The 19,544-nt window shown below is 52.8% G+C and overlaps 1 protein-coding gene across 7 annotated transcripts in view; it reads right to left on the bottom strand.

The window, feature by feature from the left end:
• CTBP2 (C-terminal binding protein 2) overlaps positions 1-19,544 on the bottom strand; it is a 155,067-nt gene that overhangs the window by 20,101 nt on the left and 115,422 nt on the right. The window contains exon 1 of one of the 7 annotated variants that reach the window (XM_033131007.1): positions 18,324-18,425. The exons of 5 other annotated variants lie outside the window; for them this stretch is intronic. Coding sequence is in view for 1 of the 2 variants with exons in the window: in XM_033131000.1 (XP_032986891.1) it covers positions 12,533-14,141 (1,609 nt within the window). In the remaining variant the exon portion in view is untranslated. Of the gene's footprint in view, positions 1-12,532; positions 14,460-18,323; positions 18,426-19,544 lie in introns of those variants that run through there. One more of the 7 variants, XM_033131000.1, reaches the window with a different exon arrangement.

Raw genomic sequence — 19,544 nt, 5'->3', positions numbered from 1 at the left:
TAGAAGGGTTGCTGAGCCTGGCACTTCTCTTCCACTTTCTCAGTTAAAACCCTGGGACAATGTCTTCTTGTGAGAGCCAGCGTGCTGTTTTAGCAACGAGGAAGTGGACACCGAGAGGTGACACAAACGCCCAAGGTCACAGAGTGAACAGTGCTGGGGCCAGGACTCAAATCCAGGTCTGCCTCCCTCCAGAGGCCAAGCCTTCATCCCCACAGCTCCCCACAGGGTCACTAGGGACAGCCACTCTGTGTCCCTTCGCTGCTCCTACACGACTGGCACAACTGAATACATGGGCCCTGGACAAAGCCGCAAACATGAGGCCTGCAACTACCGTGTTTCCCCGAAAATGAGACCTCGCAGAACAACCAGCTCTAATGCGTCATATGGAACAAAAATTAATATAAAGCTGTATTATATTGTACTGTAGTTTGTATTGTGTTTGTACTGCACTGTATTGTATTATTCCTGGTCTTCTATTATAGTAAAATAATACCGGGTCTTATATTCATTTTTGCTCCAAAAGACACATCAGGGCTGATTGTCCGGCTAGGTTTTATTTTTGGGGAAACAGGGTAGGTGACGTCACCTTCCTGGGCTAAGGTAGGCCTGCAAGTTCCCCTCTCTGATGACAGCACCAGTTGTCTATTAATTACAGATACTCAGCTTGAAACTCACAAAATAAAGAACCGTCACTGGGACTTTCTCACACTAGGGAGGTACATTTCCCTTTGGGGTCCCTCAGGATTTTGCAGCCCGTGAGACGAATCGTCTGAGTGGTTAAGTGTCCCTCACTGTGATCTGGCAGCCCCCCGGGAAGCGGCAAACACAGCCCTCCACCCTTGGTAGTGAGACAGGCCCGGGGCCCACTCTGCGTCCCGCGGTTCTGCTGGTTGTCCCCTGGAGCCCTCAGGACCACAGAGACCGGGAGGCCACAACCCGGGCAAGTCAGAGAACCCCACAAGATGGTGAGACCAGGAGCGCACGGTCCCCACTTCCAAGCCACTCTCAGGGACACGTGGCCACCTCCTAACGTGCCCTAAGGCCCAACATGCACCCATGGCCCTGGCCGATAAGATACCTGGTCCAGGAAATGTCAGCCTGGCCCTTGATCTGTGCCCCGAAGAGGATTAACCCAGGACTCCACTGAAAAAGCCTTTCCAGGACCTTCCTTACAGGAAGCACCCCGGTGGTGGCCTCTGGCCAGGCAGGATTGCTGAGGCACTGGACAGGCTCAGGCCTGAAAGCAGGAAGTGGTCCCCCACCTTCCCACCAAGGGATGGCCTAAGGGGACTGAGCTTTGCGTACCTCAGGGCAATGGGCGCAAGAAAACCAGGGCCCCCGTCACCAGCAGCATGGATGGGGGAGGCGGGATGGCGGACAGGAACGGCGGACGACAGCATGGTTCTGTCCCTTCTGCACAGTAACTGGAGCGATGGCCAACCATGAGGCCTCGTGGGAGGACGGCTGAGGAAAGCGAGTGCCTGTTGATCAGACCTCCCACACCAGGCACCTTCCCAGAAGATACCTGGAGTGTGTGGGGTGTTTACCAGTCACCACATGTCCGTTTCCTTGGCTTTCAGAGACTGGAGGGTGGAGGTGTGTGTGTTCTACATCCTTCCGCAGAAGCTCTGGGCGATTTGGCCCAGCCTGGGATAGCTTTGCAGAGCAGCCTGAGAAAACCTGCCCCCACCGCCTTCCTTCATTGCCGAGATCCACTTGTCATCTGGCTCATTAACGGGGCTGGATGAAATGCCAGCAAGGTGGGACACCATCCTCACAGGTGTGTGACCATCCCGGCACTGACAAGCTCAGTTTTCTCTTAAAATTACGCTTTGCCATAAAACCCAGCAGAAACCCCAAGGGCCACAAGCAAGGAGCACAAAGTGTGCCCTCCAAATCGAGCCTTTTCTGAGCGGCCGGCCGGCATTCAGAGGGCCACACTGCGTGGTCTAGCCCCACACAGGCACAGGAAGCCTAGTGTTGTGGCCCCAGCCCTGGCGGTGGTCGCCCTCCGCCAAAGCTGGGGGGGGGGGCGGGGAGATGGGCTATCAGGGCCCTTGAGCCTCAGGTACTTCCAGGAAGATGCCACCTGCCCACGGTGTGGGGACCGCCAGCGGAGGCTGTTGGGGTGTTTCGTTTGAGTGTTTCTCAAGTTCTACAAACGTGCCCATGGCAACAACAGGAGATGTTTGAGAAAAATAAAATGAAATAAAGATGAGAAAAGAAAGAACGGATGCCAGCGGAACCTGGCAGAGGCAGGCACTGCACGCCCACTTGCCCGCCGCAGGCTGCTGGCGCTGTGTTCCCGGCCCCTGCGGGGCTGACGGGACTTCACAGGAACCCCAGGAACCGCAGTCAACCCACTCACAGCGTGGACTCGCCCACCCCGACTGCCCTCCACGTGAACCTTCAGAGGGTCCTCGCACCCTGCAGGGCCTTCGGCACAGTCTGTGGGTGCACAGCGGGGTTAACTGTTGGGGTCCAGCAGGGCCAGGCAGCAGCAGACAGCAGGGCGGGTGGCTGGCTGTCCAGGACCCCAGAGCAGCTGGGGAACAAACCTGCCCTTGCAGGCTCACCTCACCAAGGTCTGCTGGGGCCAAGGACGTGCCACCCGGAGTGCAGGCCTGCCCATGTGTGCCTGGCACCCTCCTGGGCTGCTGCCTCACCCCTTGGAATCAGACGGACTGACGCCATTGGCACCCCTGAGGAACGGACAGCAAACTCCCCTCCAGAAAGGTCCCTGAAGAGCCTGGCAGACCCACCAGGCTTATTTTTCTGTGTTTTCTGGGCCGAGTGCCCATAAACACAAAATACCGCCCTGCTTCTAGCTCCGGCAGCCACCACGGCCCAGATGGAGACGGAAGAAGCCCAAGGCTTTCAGCTAACTCGGTTTTGCTTGTGGCCCTAAAACAAATAAGGAAAGTGAATCTTAAGGACCCTTTAACAGGCCTGCTATCCGGTGGGCCGGTGGCCAAGCGTGCTGCCCTCGGGCCCTAGAGGAGCCAGGAAGCTGATTTTCCCAAGCGCAACAGCTGGTCGGACGTCCCCTCCCTGCTCTTTTCCTCTATAACTTTTTCTTAAAATCTAATGACTTCTGAAGTGTTCCAGGCTCAAAGCCCAGTTCGCAGGAAAACACTAGAACCCATCACAAAGATGTATTTATTCCTTCAAATAAAAAAGCATCTAACAAAGTACCCAGTGGGGAAGTTGGTTAGGTGGAGAGGTCAGCTTTAAGTACTGTTGAAGGAGGGAGAACCGACTGGCACACGCTGGGCTGCTGGTGACAGCATTCACCTCCAGGCACAGCCCCCCTTCGACTGAGAAGAATCGCTATTTTCTCTTGGACTTGGTGATCCCTCCCAAAGGGCTGGCCTAAGAGGCAGCAACCAGACAGGAAGTCACTGCCAGCTGCAGAAGCAGCCCAGCCCACCCAAACCTGACACGGAAGCTTAGCAACTTCTACCGGATGAAGCCCTGGTGAAAATTTGAACACAAATCAGAAGACAACATGCTGGAAGCTGTCACCAGGCAGCTAAGCCTGTGAACAGGAAGGCACAGGTTGGGGCATGGGGTGGGGAGTAAGATAAGAAAGCAAACTGCAAGTCCAGAGCTGATGCTGCTGCTGTTTTGGACAGGTGGCAAGGACAGGAGAAATCCACCTCCCCACTGCCCAGAAAAAGCTTCTTCTGAACAGTGGGTTTGTCGGACCCATCTTGTGTACCACATAAATTATTTAAGTGAGCTTGTTTCCCTTTTTACTTTGGTTGCTGGGAAGCTCCAAGTGAAGTTTCCACCCGTCCTCGTGCACAGCACTGCAGGGAATGCTGTGTTCTGGCCTTAGCACCCAGCTCCATCTTTTCCTGCCCTTATTTCCCTGTCCACTCAATTTTACCCTTGTGAGTATGTTAGAGCCATTCCTAATAGCCAGGCTTAAATCCTCTTGGGACCAAAGAACATTTACATCCCATTTAATCCCGCAGAAGAATTAATTTCCTTGACTCTCCCAGAAGACAGCACAAGAGAGAGGAAAGGGGCTCGGCTCGGCAGCAGAGCAGCGTGGGTCCAAGTGCAGCACGGCCAGGCACCAGCTGGGGACAGGAAAGCACCCACAAGGGCAGATGGAGCCACACGCAAAGCCTGGGCCAGCTTGTGGCGTGATGTGGTCCCCGGAGCCCCCGGGAGACCCGTCGCGCCAATATCACGCTTAGGGAAGTGAGCCTCAGATTTTTCAGCTTAAAAGGGGAAATGCTCAGGTTTTCCCCAGGAATTCAGATGGGATAAAAACCTTGTCAAATTCTCCAGAATGGTGACAATTACTATTATTTATTGGGCTGCACAGTGGTCACAACAAGCATTCTGCCTTACCTCATGCTGAGGGCAGAGAGTGAGCCCTGCATTCTCTCACGGTTGGCTGGCTCCTTCAACCCAGTCCTGAGGGAAGGGCAAGAGGCGCCCCAGGGACAAGCTGGAGCCAGCTGCTGCACCCAGTCCCACAGAGGTGACTGTTTCCGTACGAAGTCACTATTGATTCCCCACCGGCTCCACCAGCACTCCAGCCCTGGTGACGACGGGAATCCACGAGTCGGGGACAGTTTCTGCTGTCTTCCTTTCTGCTGGGGCCCAGCCCAAAGTCCTCACGTATTCGTACAAACTCAGCACCAGGCGCTCCCTCACCCAGCTCCCCTGTGTTCACGCGAGGAGTTAGCTGTTCCATTTGTGAACCATTCCTGGGATCCGTCCTCAATGGCTCTCAGGAGAGCGTGTCCCTAGAATCGTCTGCCCTCTCTGTAGGGACGGCCATTTACAGGTGGATTTTACGCTCTCCTATCCATCTGGCAGAAGCTGTTTTGACTCATACGCTGCACACTGCTGTTTGACTAAATTTAAGTGCCGTGGACTGTCTTTTTTCTTCTTTCCTTTTACATGAAAAACAACTATTACTAGAAAGTCCTCGGTGCCAGCCAGCTTCAAAGGGGGTAACAGCAGCACATTCATTTAATTACCGTCAGGTTCTATTCTACGTAACGTGGGCTAATCAGATGTGGAGGAAAAGTTTTGATTCTCTTCCATAAACTTAAAAAACAAAAACCCCCTGTACACAAGCAAGCAACCAGGGAGACAGGGTTAGACTTCTTGCCTCGTATGATCTTGAGGACACGACGTCGGTTCCAACACCTGAACGTCTTCCCTGGGTTGGTTTTCCCTTTAAAAAAAACTGTCTCTCTCTGTTAGAAGGCGAGTTGTCAAATGTAACATCTGGAGTGAGGCTCTGCCATTGGGCTGCCTCCTCCCCATCCAGCTCAGTCCCTTGAAAACAAAAGCAAGCGAGCTGGGACAGCTAGACGTCCACGTGCCGTAGGAAGTAGCTGGATCCCTCCCTACCTCAGACCCATACGAGGACTGACAATTAAGTTCGCAAACTCATCCTAGAAAAAGTGCTCCATACCTCACTGCTGAATATCACTATGGTCACCTTCGAAGTACTCCCGTTGGGAAGCTATGCACCGACACCAGCACCCAGTCCACCCTTCAAAGCAATGTTGGAACTCTTTTTCTGGAATGGCCATCAGAGCTGTTGTTGTATTACCCTTGATGTCCTGAATATCATCAAAATGTCTTCCTTTCAATATTTCCTTTATCTTCGGGTAAAGAAAGAAGTCATTGGGGGCCAGATCAGGTGAGTAGGGAGGGTGTTCCAATACAGTTATTTGTTTACTGGCTAAAAACTCCCTCACAGACAGTGCCGTGTGAGCTGGTGCATTGTTGTGATGCAAGAGCCATGAATTTTTGGCAAAAAGTTCAGGTCATCTAACTTTTTCACGCAGCCATTTGCACTTCCAAATAGTAAACTTGGTTAACAAATTCATAATGAATAATCCCTCTAATATCAAAAAAGGTTAGCAACATCAGTGCAACAAGTTCGCAAACTTAATTGTCAGACCTTTGTATACAAAAATTGAACTCAAAATGGTTCAGAGACCTAAATGTAAGAGCTAACACCATAAAAACTCTTCGGAAGAAAACAGGCATCAATTTTCATGACCATGGATTATGTATGATGCCAAAAGCACAGTCAACCAAAGGAAGAAATAAATTGGACTCCATCAAAATAAAAACTCTTGCGTTTCAAGGACATTATCAAGAACATGAAAAGACAACCAAGGATCGGGAGGACATATTTGCATAAATCAGGTATCTGATACCAAAATGCCAGTAAGGACTTCTAGTCTTGCTTCCGAGGCTCGAGCCCACGGAAGACTCGGGTCACGCACCCTGGTCCATGAAGCTGAATGGGACGTGGAGAGCCCCAGCGTGGACACTGGTTACTCGAGAGCAAGGGTCATGTGAAAATGTAACGTGACGCTGGGTCCTGGCGGCATCTCCTTTTTCTTGGGCAGATAAATGCACCGATTCTCACCCTATCTGTGGGTTCGGCTTGGGCCTTTGTACTCCTCCTCTGTGAGCCTTCCAGGAAAATCTGACCTGCCCCCTGAATGGGGCTGTTGCCTCTTTTAAAGATTCTGGAGAGGCAATCATCTCTGGGGTTCGGGGTGGGAAGACGTACTAAAACACAAAACTGTGGGCCGGCTCGGTGGCTCAGGTGGTTGGAGCTCCGTGCTCCTAACTCCGAAGGCTGCCGGTTCAATTCCCACATGGGCCAGTGGGCTCTCAACCACAAGGTTGCCAGTTCAATTCCTCGAGTCCCGCAAGGGATGGTGGGCTGCGCCCCCTGCAACTAGACCTGGAGCGGAGCTGCGCCCTCCACAACTAAGACTGAAAGGACAACAACTTGACTTGGAAAAAAAAAAAAGTCCTGGAAGTACACACTGTTCCCCAATAAAGTCCTATTCTCCTTCCCCAATTAAAAAACAAAACAAAAACAAAATAAAAATACAGAACTGTTATTTAGACACTGAAGTCGTGTCTGATGGGCCACTACCTGAGAGGCCCTGCAGGACAAGGTTCCTCTCTACGGGAACGCCTTCCTAAACCAGAAGATGAAACACCTGTCTAGAGGCGAGACGGCATGGCCGACCTGAGCTGGGCGGGGTCAGGCCCATCAGGCCACATGAAAGGGCGCTGGTGACAGGAACTGGGACAGAGCGATGTCAGCTCCATCTCCTCCAGTGAGAACACAGATCAATTCCTTTAAACTAAGTTGCAGGAAAGCACAGCAAGAACTAACCTCATTAACCAGCTTCTCCATGTCCCCACCTGTTAGGCAGAAAACCCGCGATGAGCTCGTAGCCCTCCAAGGGGCCAGCTGTATGGAGTGGGGGGTCCTTACTACAGCTGTAAGGAGTGCGGGGTTCCCAGCCAGTCCAGCAGAGAAATGGGATTCAAACCCAAGTACCCATGTGACTCCCCAGACCACATCCCCTGTTTGATCACGACACCCCTGCGGGGGGTCGGGGGGGAGTTTGAGCTGTGTGCTGTACAAGAGCTGAGTTTACAGAAACTCCCAGATACCCCGTTTTGTGAAAGGCCCATTAAGCTTTCCTGGGGCTCAGGTAGGCCTGGCCGAGCGGCCCTCTGTCCCAATACCGACAGCAATACCACGTCTACACCCAAAAGGTCAGAGCAAGCTGCTTCGAGAGATGCAGAGCTGGGGGTCTAGCCTGGCCTCAGCCCCCCGAGTGCCCCACAGCCCAGAGTACTGCCTCCCGGCCTGAAAAGTGGCCAAGATACAATGCGGATGATAAAAGCACCCTTTCAAAGGCTCTGGCCAAGGCCAAGCAGGGTTCATGACCTCAGTGCTCCACTTTTCTTCTTCTTGTGCTCATTGCATTCCCACAGTCCATGAGGCAGGTTCAATCCCTACCCTACTTCGACAGACATGGAAACAGAAACAGAGAACTCAATACACTTGCCCAAAGACACACAGAAGTCAGAGTACTTCTGACTCACGCATTAAACTATCTTATGTTCCTGGACTGAAATCATATTCCTGGCTGCATGGTTTTTCTAGGAGCCCAAGAAGGGAACCGAGAAACTCAAGGTCAGTCCAGTAAAACCAGCCACAGAACAGAACGTGACGCCAGGATCAGGCTATGAGTTTAGTCTGATAAGGAGGACATGACCAAAGTCCAAATTCTCCCGGGCACTGATGGATGAGAGCCGGTCATTCCCACTTGGGGAAAACAGCAGAAGTCAACAGTGAGGGCCCGGAACAATGAGATCAACCCAGTGAGCTCCCAAAGCGGGCAGGAATCACGGGGGCCCTAAAGGGGTGGGGAGTGGCCACATCTGGGCTTTGCGTGCAGAGGACAGGAGCAGGTGGCCGCCCAGGACACACCCTGAATTCAGAGAACAACAAACCAAAGAGCGATGTCTGACTCCAAACACGACTCAGTGGCCAGCACGGAAGACCAAGTACAAAAGCAAAACGAAGGCCTGTCGATTTTACTGACGTCGGATGTGTTTCAGGTGTTTTCCTTGGAAAGGCAGAGCTGTCAGCACCTTGGCAGTGCACAGCCCTTCCCCAGAGCTCAATCTGGAAGGGAGGAGGCTCTGCTGAAAGAAGGAGTCCTGCTGGGGGCCCCCAGGGAAGTCCCCTTCCTGTTCCATGAGGCTGGAACTCCGTGACCAAGGAAGTGTATGTCAGCAAGAAAAGCTGTGGAGATGCCCCAGGGAGCCAGGACCTTGCCAGCCCAGTAGGCCACGGCGTCTGCTCACAGGTCTCCATCCCCTGTGCTGGCTGGGGCAGTTGCTCTCTCTTGCCCGGCCACAAGGCCTACAGTTGGAACGGTTGTTGTGGAGTCGATGCTCTGCCCCCAGCCTTCCCTGCCAGCTCACACTCTCTCCTGAGAGTTGTTTTCCCAAGTGTGCCAGGCTCCCAAAGGGCCCCATGTGTGTCCCTAATCCAGCCGGTATTTCATGTCTCAGGGAATTCCCCTCCCCCACCCCTGTCCCAGGCTGCAGAGCCTCAAGACCAGGCTGGGGTCTCTCCACTTGTGACAAACATCTGGTTGCGGGACCAGCACACGGCAGGGGCTTGAGCCACAAGCACCCGCCCTACCTACGCAGCTGGTGGTCGGTGTTCAGGAGTTGTGCCCTGACTGGCAGCCCTGGAGCGCTTTCTCTACTTTGTGCACACACCTCCTTAGTCAGACTGCACAATCGTGACAAAGTAAGGCTCTTCAACAGAAGGGCTGGTGCTGTCACCGGCTGCTCCACGGGGCCAACTGAGGGTCACGGTGCCCAGAACCCACCCTTCTTGGCTGGCTCTGCTCTGGGGCTGGAGGAAATCTTCTCCAGCCTCTCTTCAGCCTGCTGGTTTGGGGGTCAGCATCCTAAAGACCAGCACATGCAGCACAGAGCCTCACACAAAGCCCAGGACACGGGCAGAGTCTCCAGGTGTGTGTGGGCCCAAGAGGGACAGTCCTCTATTCTGATTCTGATGGGACTGAGTTGTCTCCTACTGCAGGAACCAGGCGTACACACACCCACGTCCTTGGAAACCAGTGACAATTTCAGCACATCAGTGCCATGCAGGTGACCAGTTCTGGGGACAGACAACACTGTGACAACCCCAGCCTCCCCCACAGTGCCAACGTAAACGAACCACAGACACATCCTGCCCTACCCTGCAGTGTCCCCCAGTGACCAGATGGGGGTCAAAATTGCACTAATGAATCCAGTTGCATTCAGGAAAAATGGCTGAAAGGAAAGGGAAAACCCCCAGTCGCAAGTGGGCTGGGGCCGCATTTCTCACATTTGAAACTTTCAGCACTGGGGCTGCTCCTGGGCGAAGCCCTTAGCCTGTGCTCGGCTGTGTTTTGGGACAAAAATATGAAAATGGCTGCAGCACTGCTGCTTACATGAGCCTGCTCCATGTGTCACAGGGAGGACTCGGTGGCAGCAAATCCTTGGCTGTGGCCGATACCATGTGACACGGGGGAGGGGGCATCGCCGGCTACAGCCAGTGCCGGAAGGTTCTGCAGCTTGTGCCACAGTCGACCAGGTCAGTGTGTGAGCGACAGCAGGTACTGTCACTCACGTGGGTCTGACGTGTGGCCCCACTAATCCCGCTCACACGGGGCTGGAGGGCTGTACCGGGGTCCCTCCTCGCCAGGTCGCCCTGAACTGCCTGGTCAACAGACTAGCAAACAGGAGCCATTATTTATACCAAGAAAGCCAGTCAGGATGAAGCCGTTAGTTCATGAACCGAGACAGACAAATGGATGTTAAAATATCCAAAGTGGATAAAAGGAAAACCAGGCACTTAGACCAACCCATCCACGTTCAACACAGAGGTTGCCTCTCCAAAGGGAGAAAAGAGCGTCCACTTCCTCCGCACTCCCTGTCCCTCCAGGTGAGAGGGAAGGAAATGTGAGCGAGACAACACCCTAAATGAAGACGCACTCCTGCTGGTCGTGCCGCGAATGACCAAGGCAGAACTAGATTTAAAGATTGCCAGCTCCCATTTCAGCTTAGCTCAGCAGCCCAGGGCAGGTGGGGCTGCTGGCATGAGGTTCGGGTTTCTAAACTGAAGGTCTGTGATGCTTTTCCTTAAATGTAAATACTACCCTTTCGGGGCAAAGGGACTCTCCAGGAGCATGAGAGTAGGTCCCAACAGATCCAAATCTGGCCGCGGATTCTACGAAGCCTGCCTTGTAAAATGCCACCAGCACAGGCTGAAAGTCGCCAGGAAGCTCAGCTCTGACCCCCTGGCCCCTGGCACACTGCTTTCGGGCAGGGTTATGACACACGGAAGGTACGAGAAGGAAAGAGGAGGACAACAGCCGCCGCGGGACACATCATTTGACAGAGAAATTTATCTGCTGGCTGACTACCAACTGCAGACCTCCGTGGCCCTGCCTGGCTTGCTGCCACGCAAAGGGAACAAGTTAATATCCTTGGGTCCGCAAACCGTGTGTTAACCATCACTCACCAAACGTCCCCCCTCACCCCCAAATAACAGCGAATGTTTTTGTTAGAAGGCAGTGCGAAATTAACAGAAAAAGAAGGAAGTAAGGCAATTTAACAGGTCTTCCTTCAGCAAAACCTTTCCAGGACTTCAACGAGGAGATAATCTTTCTGTGATTATGACCAAACTCTCCTGTTGCTTAGCAACACATAATTAAGGAATATGTTTTCAGATCTGCTCTGCAAGCCCGGCCATTATCAGATGAAATTACTGGAACAACAAATGTCATCGCCATGCAAATTAGTGGGCTGCAAAGAAAGAATGTTTGACGGTGAGAGAGAAGGCACAAGCCCTAAGAAAAATGAGACTTTTCTCCTGCCACATATTGATTAAAAAAAAAAAAATCAAAAAAAAAAATCAAGTAAACTATAAGACCAGACTTAAAAAAAGAAATCCATACAAGAGACAAAACCAGAATCTGCAGTGAGAGACACCAGGAAAATCCAACCAGTCACTCAGTCTCCCTTTTGGAAAGAAGAAAGGGTCTGGAGGTCAACTTGCAAAGCAAGAATCGCTGTTTCAGAATATTAGTAGTCAAACGATCACCAGCCCCACCAATATGCAGAGAAACCAACTGCAGTATCTCAGGGTGGCAACCGCAGGTTCTCAGGACCCACCCCAGATGTTTAAGGGGCATTTTCAAAAATAAACATTGTATTTCCACAACGATTTTCAGGCCACTACCTCCACCCCATAATACTAGCTGTTCAGAAACAAAAATCACTTAAAAAGGATTCAGTTTTTTAAATGTTGGGGAGGCAAGAGGGAAGAAAATGGATTTGTAGCTTAAACTGTCAGTAAAGATTCCAGAGTTAGAATTTTTATTTTAACCGGTGCCCAGAGCACGTCCACAGGACGTTTATCCACAATGCCCAAGGAAACACATGTAATAAATTATACTTGTCTCATGTTTTGATGGGAACCACCTAGGATCCTTCTCTATTTCCCCAACTTGGAAATATAATTCCCAACTATATTTTCCAATATGCCAGACTAAGTCTGTTTTTGAAACAGGAGGTTCTAAGGGATTTCAACATCTTGCTTTGTTTAACACAAGCCGTTTTTAGCTCCACGATGGTCAATCCTGCCTGTGGTACCCTTTGGAGATGTGTCCCACACTACAGCACAATTCTAATAGCAAGTGAATGATGCACTATTTGTGGGAGGCGCTGGATAAATACCCCTGCCTTCTCCAAGGCCACCCTTGTGAGCTGATGGTTTCAGTCTGTTCTGGATGATTTCTGAGTGTCTCCCAGAAACACAGTTGTGTTTCATCATTATAAAGGGAAATCCACAAACCAACTTGACTCAACTAGAGAATCAGAGAAGGCCACGCCGTCCCAGTGGGTCAGTCTGATCTGAAAATCTGTTTCACCCAAGAGAACCCGTGTCAATTGGCTGGGCTGGGAGCTGGCCATGGTGTCCCGTTTGGCGGGCGGTGGTGCTGGTGGTGGTGCATGTGTGTGTGTCAGGGTGTGGGGCCGGATGCTCCAGGCTCGGCCAGAGAGTAACAGGAATGGGAGGACCCACTGTCCTGCTCAAACCTCTGCCCCCTCCATCCCCCCGATATCCCAAGAGAGGAAGGAGAGAGGGGTGCATTACTTGGTTCCGGAGCAAGCATAGTAGACATGATGATGGGGGCCCCTGTCCGCCGGGCCACCTTCTGGTAGGGCGAGTGAGGCACGTGGAGGTTCTGGCTGGCGGGCGGCAGGGTGGACGGCTCCACAGGGACACCGGGCTTCCGCAGGAGCTGCGGGCTGCCGTACGGGCTGGGCAGGGGAGACGCGGCCATGCTCCGTTCCCGCTTCAGCAGTTCCATGGGCACCGTGTATGCTGTGGAGTAGGCTGTTCTGGGGCCTGGGTGAAGGGGCGTCCCAGGGCCTGGGTTAGTCAGGGCCACTCCAGCATGTGGGGGGTATGTGGGGCCCAGCCGTGCTGTCATGGCGCATGGGATGGGAGAGCTATACCCAGAGTTAGAGGGGAAATGGGGGGCTTGGGCGCCCCCTGCAGGAGCAGAATAGGTAGCCGCTGTTTCCAGGAGGTGCTGTGACGGTGCGCTGGAGGGGCGGCGCGCCAGGTCTCCAACGCGGGGTGACGCCGTCTGCAGGGGACCCACAGGCTGGGGCTGCAGAGAAGACAAGTCGCCGTGGAGCTCGCTTTGGTGGCTGAAGCTGCTGGAGCGTGTCCGGGGCAGGGACCCTACCCGGCCCTGCCTCCGAAGCTGCATCTCAGTCCTGCAGCTGCTGGCCAGGCGGCTCAGGACGCGGGCCTGGCCCAGGTTGGGCGCGACGCACTTGATGTCTGCATCCTCCATGGTGGCCAGGACGGCCGGGGAGTCGAAGCCCTGCTGTAAAAGGGCCACCAGTGTGGCCTCCGCCACACCCTCAGCCCGAAGGAGGGCCAGGAATTCAGGCAGCACAGTCCTCTTGCCAGCGGGCCCCTGGAAGGTGGACAGGTCAGCCTCACAATTCTCATAAGACACCTTGGAGGGGGCATGTTCCTGCCCGTAGCCTCGATTCAGAGTGCCTGGGGCTACCCCTGGGCCACCCTCGGAGGCAGCAGTCCCATTGGGGTCCACAACCAGGCAGGTAGGGGCCGCCTGCCTGGCGGGGGCGGGATCCACAGGCCTCTCAGCTACATTGTTGTAGACCTGGCTGGAGGGGTACACGGGCACATCCGCCAGCTCCCCGGCATAGTGCACGGGTGGCGGGGCCCTGCTCTGCGTCCGCTGCCCTGGCGCGATCATTTTACCTCCAGGATCCTGGTATAGGTGGCCTGTGTCCTGCAGGGCAGGGGTCCGACCTTGCACTTGCTCCCATGTCATTCTGCTGCCAAGCACTCCATAGCCGGGCAGCGACCGGCTGACTCCAGGGTCCCGGTGGTGACGCAGCTCTCTGGGCACCCGAGAGGCTCCGGATGGGTCGCCGTAGTAATCCCGCGGCAGCAGGGCACCCCGGGCAGACATCACGGCCTGTCTGCTGTCGTAAAAGGTGAAGTCGGGGACGGAGTTCTTCCTTCCGGCCACCGAACTGTAGAAGGCCTCGTGGCAGAGATCGGGCGTGGGCTCATACCAGGGTCCCTCTCTGCCTCCATCTGTCAGGGAGCTGCTCCGGCCTGGAGCCTCCGCCATCTCCCAGGGGCCCTCGTACCACCCGGCAGCATCCCAGCTCTGAGAACGACCAATACTGACATGCCTGCTGGGCACTGGCATGGGAAGAAAACGACGGTGGCCCAGGCAGAGGCGGAGGCCTTTCTTTACAAATCTTCAGTTTCATACATCAAAAACGGACCGGCTATATCCTAACCCTTCCGAGACGGCAGGAACAACCAACTGCGGGTTTCCTATTTCAAAGGACGGCCTAAATTATTAATCCTCGAAACCTTAGTAGACACGGCACAACACTCACGGTAACCTTGCATCGTTCCCCTATGGCAGCAGACAGGTCTTTCCCTTTCAGTCCCAGAAAGGAGGCTGCACCGAGCCTGCGGCCCCCGCCCCTGGTGCTCACATGGCCCTCAGCTGTCTCAGCAGTGCGAGGGGATTAGGAGCTAAATAAAACCCTGAAAGCTTTTGTTCCATGTGACATCTCTAGACGGATGAAGCCGCTGCGGCCCCATCCAGGCCTCCCGCCCTGCGAGTGGGAATTATTTCACCCCGAAGCTCTGACTTTTCACCCTGGTCCTCACCAGGCTGGCTTTCTGGGCAAGCTCTGCCTCCCCCTCCCGAAGGGGCCTCGCCCCACCCCCGCCTCCCACTGCCTACAAGTGACAGAAGGGAATCAGAAGACGACTGCTTTCGTGTCAGTTCAATCTTAATCCACCCTGATGAAATGTTAATCCATTGCACACGGCTAAGAACAAATTCAATGTGAACAGGCAGGCAGAATAAAAAGACAGGAATCTCACACACTGTTCTAGAACATGAAGTGCCCCGAGAAATGGGCCAGGTCTGCAGCCGATGCTTCGCCAATAATGAAATCTGGCGCTCAGATGACTCTTTGGTGAAGAATCAAATGAGTTACGTTGCTCAAGTCCAAACGGAATCTTTACCTTCTTATCATAAAACACAGATCCCTTCGTACAGCCAGGCGGAAGAAAGAAAAACAAACAAACACCCAAACAAAAAGCCTCCACCTGTGCGTGGGATCTAGCATTCATCATTTTAAGACTGCCACAGAGGTCAAGGACTAAATTTGAACATCATGAAGCAAAACAGGGAAGTGTCTGCATCTGAAGTGTGTCTTCCTTTAAATCTGTCGGAAAGGAAAATGTAATCCCAGCAGCCTTGGCGTGGCTTACATCTTGCAGACGATTTTCCATATTCCCACGGATTAAGGTCTTACATAGCCCACTAGGGACTTAGGTCCAATAATGCAAGGAACAGCAGTTATGTACATGAAGGACCACCCCAAGAGAAGCGCTGAGACAGTCCCTTACACATACAGAGGGTCCCAGAGGAGCGACCCCGCAGACGCTCGCAGCAGGTCCTGCCCCTCCAACGGCAGGGTCCCCATGACTAAGGTTTCACCACACACACAAAAGCTGGTGATCGGGAAGCACAAAGGCTCTGTACTGTTAGAACATTTCAAAATGAGATCATATGCGTATTTGATGCCATGAAACCTGGAAGTGTTTTGCCCCTCCCCCCACGTCGCTCTCAATCTAAGATTCAACTGGAAACTTCAACAGAAATACCAAAGAATAATTATGAGGGAAAGAAGTGAGTACAAATGCATTTCCAGGAACTGGAGGTACACGGCAACGAAAGGGCAGGGCCCCACGCCATCTCCCCATGTCCTGACCAATCAAGACTTATCACACTTTGGGACAAACTGTTTAAACCAACACTATTCTCCAAAGAGTGCTTGGTCCCCCAAAACCAGAGATCGGTAACCACCATTTGACTGCCCAGACACCCCAGCCCATTATTTGAACTCTGTGGTCCCCTTTTCTCCCCCCAAATGCCAACAAGGCCTCAAGTTATCAGGGAGGCGGCAAAGAGACTCAAATCCTCTCCCAAACCTCCCCACCTCCTAGGCTGCGTGCAAAGAAAGAAAAAAGAAAAAAGGAAAAAAAAAAAAAAAAAGAACAAGCCACACTGACAAACGTTGGGTTTCCATGTATAAAAGAAGCCTGCTGGCGCCAATTTCTGTAATTCCTCTGCTGGCACATTCACAATCACGGGCTGAAAGGCCCGGGCAGGGGAGACGAGGAAACAGGCCTGGCCACACACAAGACAATATTTACACGTCTCACAACTCAGCCCCAGGACGTGTTCACTTAGAAGATACATCAAAAAAGACAGGCAAACGTAACAGAACCCAAACTAAATGGAAACAGCGCTATCTGGTTACAGCAGATTGTTTCCCGGCACCGCTGGGCTGCCAGGAGTGGCTGGGGAGCTGGCGGGTGGGCAGGCCCAGCTTCCGCGGGTCCTTGTTTTCTGGGTACAGTTCAGAAAGCGGGCAGAGCTTCCTCCCCTCAGGGAGGAGAGGGCTGGGACAGATAGGCAGTGTCACTCCTAAGAATGCGCATGAGAAATAGGCATGCGTGGACACAGCTTCACCCGAGGAAAGACACTGACCAGGTAACTTCGGGCAGCTCCCAGCCCACACCTGCCTTGTTACCTCCCCTCTTCCAATCTTGGGTTTTTTGGTCAACAGGGGCCGTGTATGCCTCCCAGTGGGGATTCCGCCCCGTCACTGATGGCCCTGCCATGTCTTCTTCCACCACTGGCCAGAGGATCTGGTCGGCCGGGCAGGAGGGACAGCAGCAGTGCTGACCCTTCAGAGATGACCAGCAACGGACCACTTCTGACATCATGTTTTTCTTACACGGTGTTTAATATAGGGCTACAACATTTGTTGAATGTCTATGTACCAAGCCCTGTTCTAGGTGCCCTGCCCATGAACGACTCAAGAGGTAGGTATGATTAGGTCACAACCCAGACGCTGAGCAGGGAGAGTTTGGGGGCCTTGCCAGGACCACAGGACACAGGACCCAGGTTAGATGCTAAAGCCAACCTCTTTAATAAAGTAATTCTGTTATTTTAAAATTTCCAAAACCTCAAAATATGAAATACTTCACTTATTAAATTAACTACTTGAGTATCAAAAAGTAACTCCCTGAACACACGACTGCTCCAACCCCTTCAAATGGGGTGCAACTGGGCCCGTCAGAGCCAGGGCCCCCAGCCTTTAGCCCATGGAGGGCGACTGCCTATGCTCAGTCCTATGCCATCATACTATTTCCTTTACCTTCCTTAAAACAACAACAACAACAAAACCTGAACATGTGGCATTAACGCTAAGAGATGCCACTCGCGGTGCAGACACGTCCCTTCAGAAGTGTGGGGACGAACAGTGAGAGCTGTCCGTGCAGAATCTTTTCGTAGTGGGGAAGCTTGTGGTGACTCACCCCGCTTCCGGATTTCTAGTTTTCAGTTCAAGTTCTCCAACAGAAGCAGGACTGTTTGGAAGGGCGTGCACCCAAGGGCTCTGAAGTAAAGCAGTAATGGGTTTCTGAGAAGACACCGGAGGTGTATGCCAGGGGCAGGGCAGATAAGCTTCAGGGCGCGTCCCCGGGAGAACCAGGAGGCCCGGCTTCTCTTTCCATCCCCTTCCAACCCTTTCTGCTTGGAGACCGCCCAAACTCACGCAGCCTCGGCTCTGCAACCCGCCAAATATTATGACAGATGTTTTCCTGCGTTCGGTAGAAACACCTGTAACTGGACTCACACTGTTCTCTACAGCCCGACTGTTTTTTGTTTTTTTTTTTAAAAGCACATTGCATTGCAGTTTTTTAGAAAAGGCTGCTTTTCTGAAAACCTCATGTGGACTAAATAAAGAGGGGACCAATTTTTGAAAGAGTAATGAGCCTCACAGACGTAGCTTTTTAATCCTGCGAAGAGCCTCACTACAGAAAATTATACAAAGTAAAATGCCATCTTCTGAAAAGCGAGACACAGACAGTCCAAATTCTCTTGCAGAGAAAATACACCTAAGATAAAGCTGACCACGTCAAGTCATCCGAACGGTGGCCACAGCATGATTATAAGCAACTTCCACCCAAAGCCAATTCTTCAATTCCCTGTGCAACAGAGAGAGCCGATTCACCATGTGGAGACCTGAAAACTCTGAGCGATGGATCTAGACAGTCCCGGAAAAGCAGGGAACATCGAGGAGGGGATGACCACTGACCCCTCCAGGGAACAGCCCTCAGGCTCCGATCAATACAAGGACCTGGAGAAACACTTGAAATGAATGAACTAGAAGTGCTGTTCAGGGGTCAAATGCTCACATTTTTGGAAGGAAGGAAGGAAAGAAGGAAAAGGAGAAAGAAAAGGAAAGATGGGGCATATAGTAGAACCGGCGAAGCTAAAGTCGGGACTCACATGAACGCCACTGGGTCTCACTGCTTGTCCCCTGACCGCTGTGTAGTTTCCCACCCTCCTGGTGGCAATACAGGCTCACTCTCAGGAGGAAGCCATGCCCAACTTTGGGACACTGCTTGGCCAGCCTTCCCCGGTCCTCGGGGCCATGAGACCAAGGCAGCTCTGAAAGTGCGGACGGAAATAAGAATCCGCCCCCCCCCCCATGCCTCCCTGCGCCAGCTGAACCCAGAATGAAGCCACTGCCGTGCCCCCCTCTTCTGCCTCCTACAAGCGGCTTCTCCCACGGGGACATTGCTGAGGTTAGTGGGTTACACACTGTTTTCCGGCGGAGACGGCCAAAAATAGGCCTCCGAGTCCCACTTCCTACTTTTAAATGTGTACAGGCTGTGTTGGTTTATTGCTTGCTTCTGTCAAGTATTTTAGAATTTGTGTTTAAAAACAGCTTTCTGCTTTTAAAATTTCTTTCCTTCTGTCCCTTCAGTATCCCCTCCACCAAAGTAACTCACTTGGATGATGTAAACCAGAGTTGGGACAAAACCCCACGTCCACTGGTGCAAGAGCAAATATGGGGCAGGGGGCAGGGTTTTAAGGCAGGCTTCGTGTAACTGACATGAGTACAAAGAGAAAATTAGCAGAACTGTCCATACATCATTTCGATCATCAAACGCCCTGGGTTGCATGCTGCGTGCTCCCAATTTCTGAGCCTGGAGCAGGGAGGCAACTCTCCGAAGGAGACCCAAGCCCTGAGGTGGAGCTTTGCGATCGACCCAACGACAGACTGACCGACTGACCAACCCTTTCAAGATCAGCGGCGCTAAAAAAGGCCCAGCAGTCTCGTAACTCAAGATTGAGCCATTTTATGGGAGAACAAGGCTTGCACGTGGCTCCTGACTCAACTTCTAGACTAGATTCTAAAATGAAAGCCATGTTATGAAAATTAGGCTTGATTCCCACTGTTTATGGGGTAAAGTCCACTCTTTTACAGCATGTTTTGAATGTGCCACTGAAGCAGAAAGTGTTAGCTGGGACCCCAGTGTGGACTCAGGGCCCGTGCAAGTCACGGAACATCTGCCTTGAGAGGCTGAGCGAGTCCTTCCCAGCACCTGACACAGGTGCTCCCTTCCTCCCCACGAAAACCTCCAGCAGCGGTTCTTCCTGCAAAGTCTCAGCTTCTCGGGAGACCCGCCTACTCACCCCAACGTGCCACCCCCACATCCCACC

The sequence above is a fragment of the Rhinolophus ferrumequinum genome, chromosome 16 (assembly GCF_004115265.2).
Source record: "Rhinolophus ferrumequinum isolate MPI-CBG mRhiFer1 chromosome 16, mRhiFer1_v1.p, whole genome shotgun sequence".
Lineage (NCBI taxonomy): Eukaryota > Metazoa > Chordata > Mammalia > Chiroptera > Rhinolophidae > Rhinolophus > Rhinolophus ferrumequinum.
This window is presented reverse-complemented; position numbering and strand designations above follow the sequence as displayed.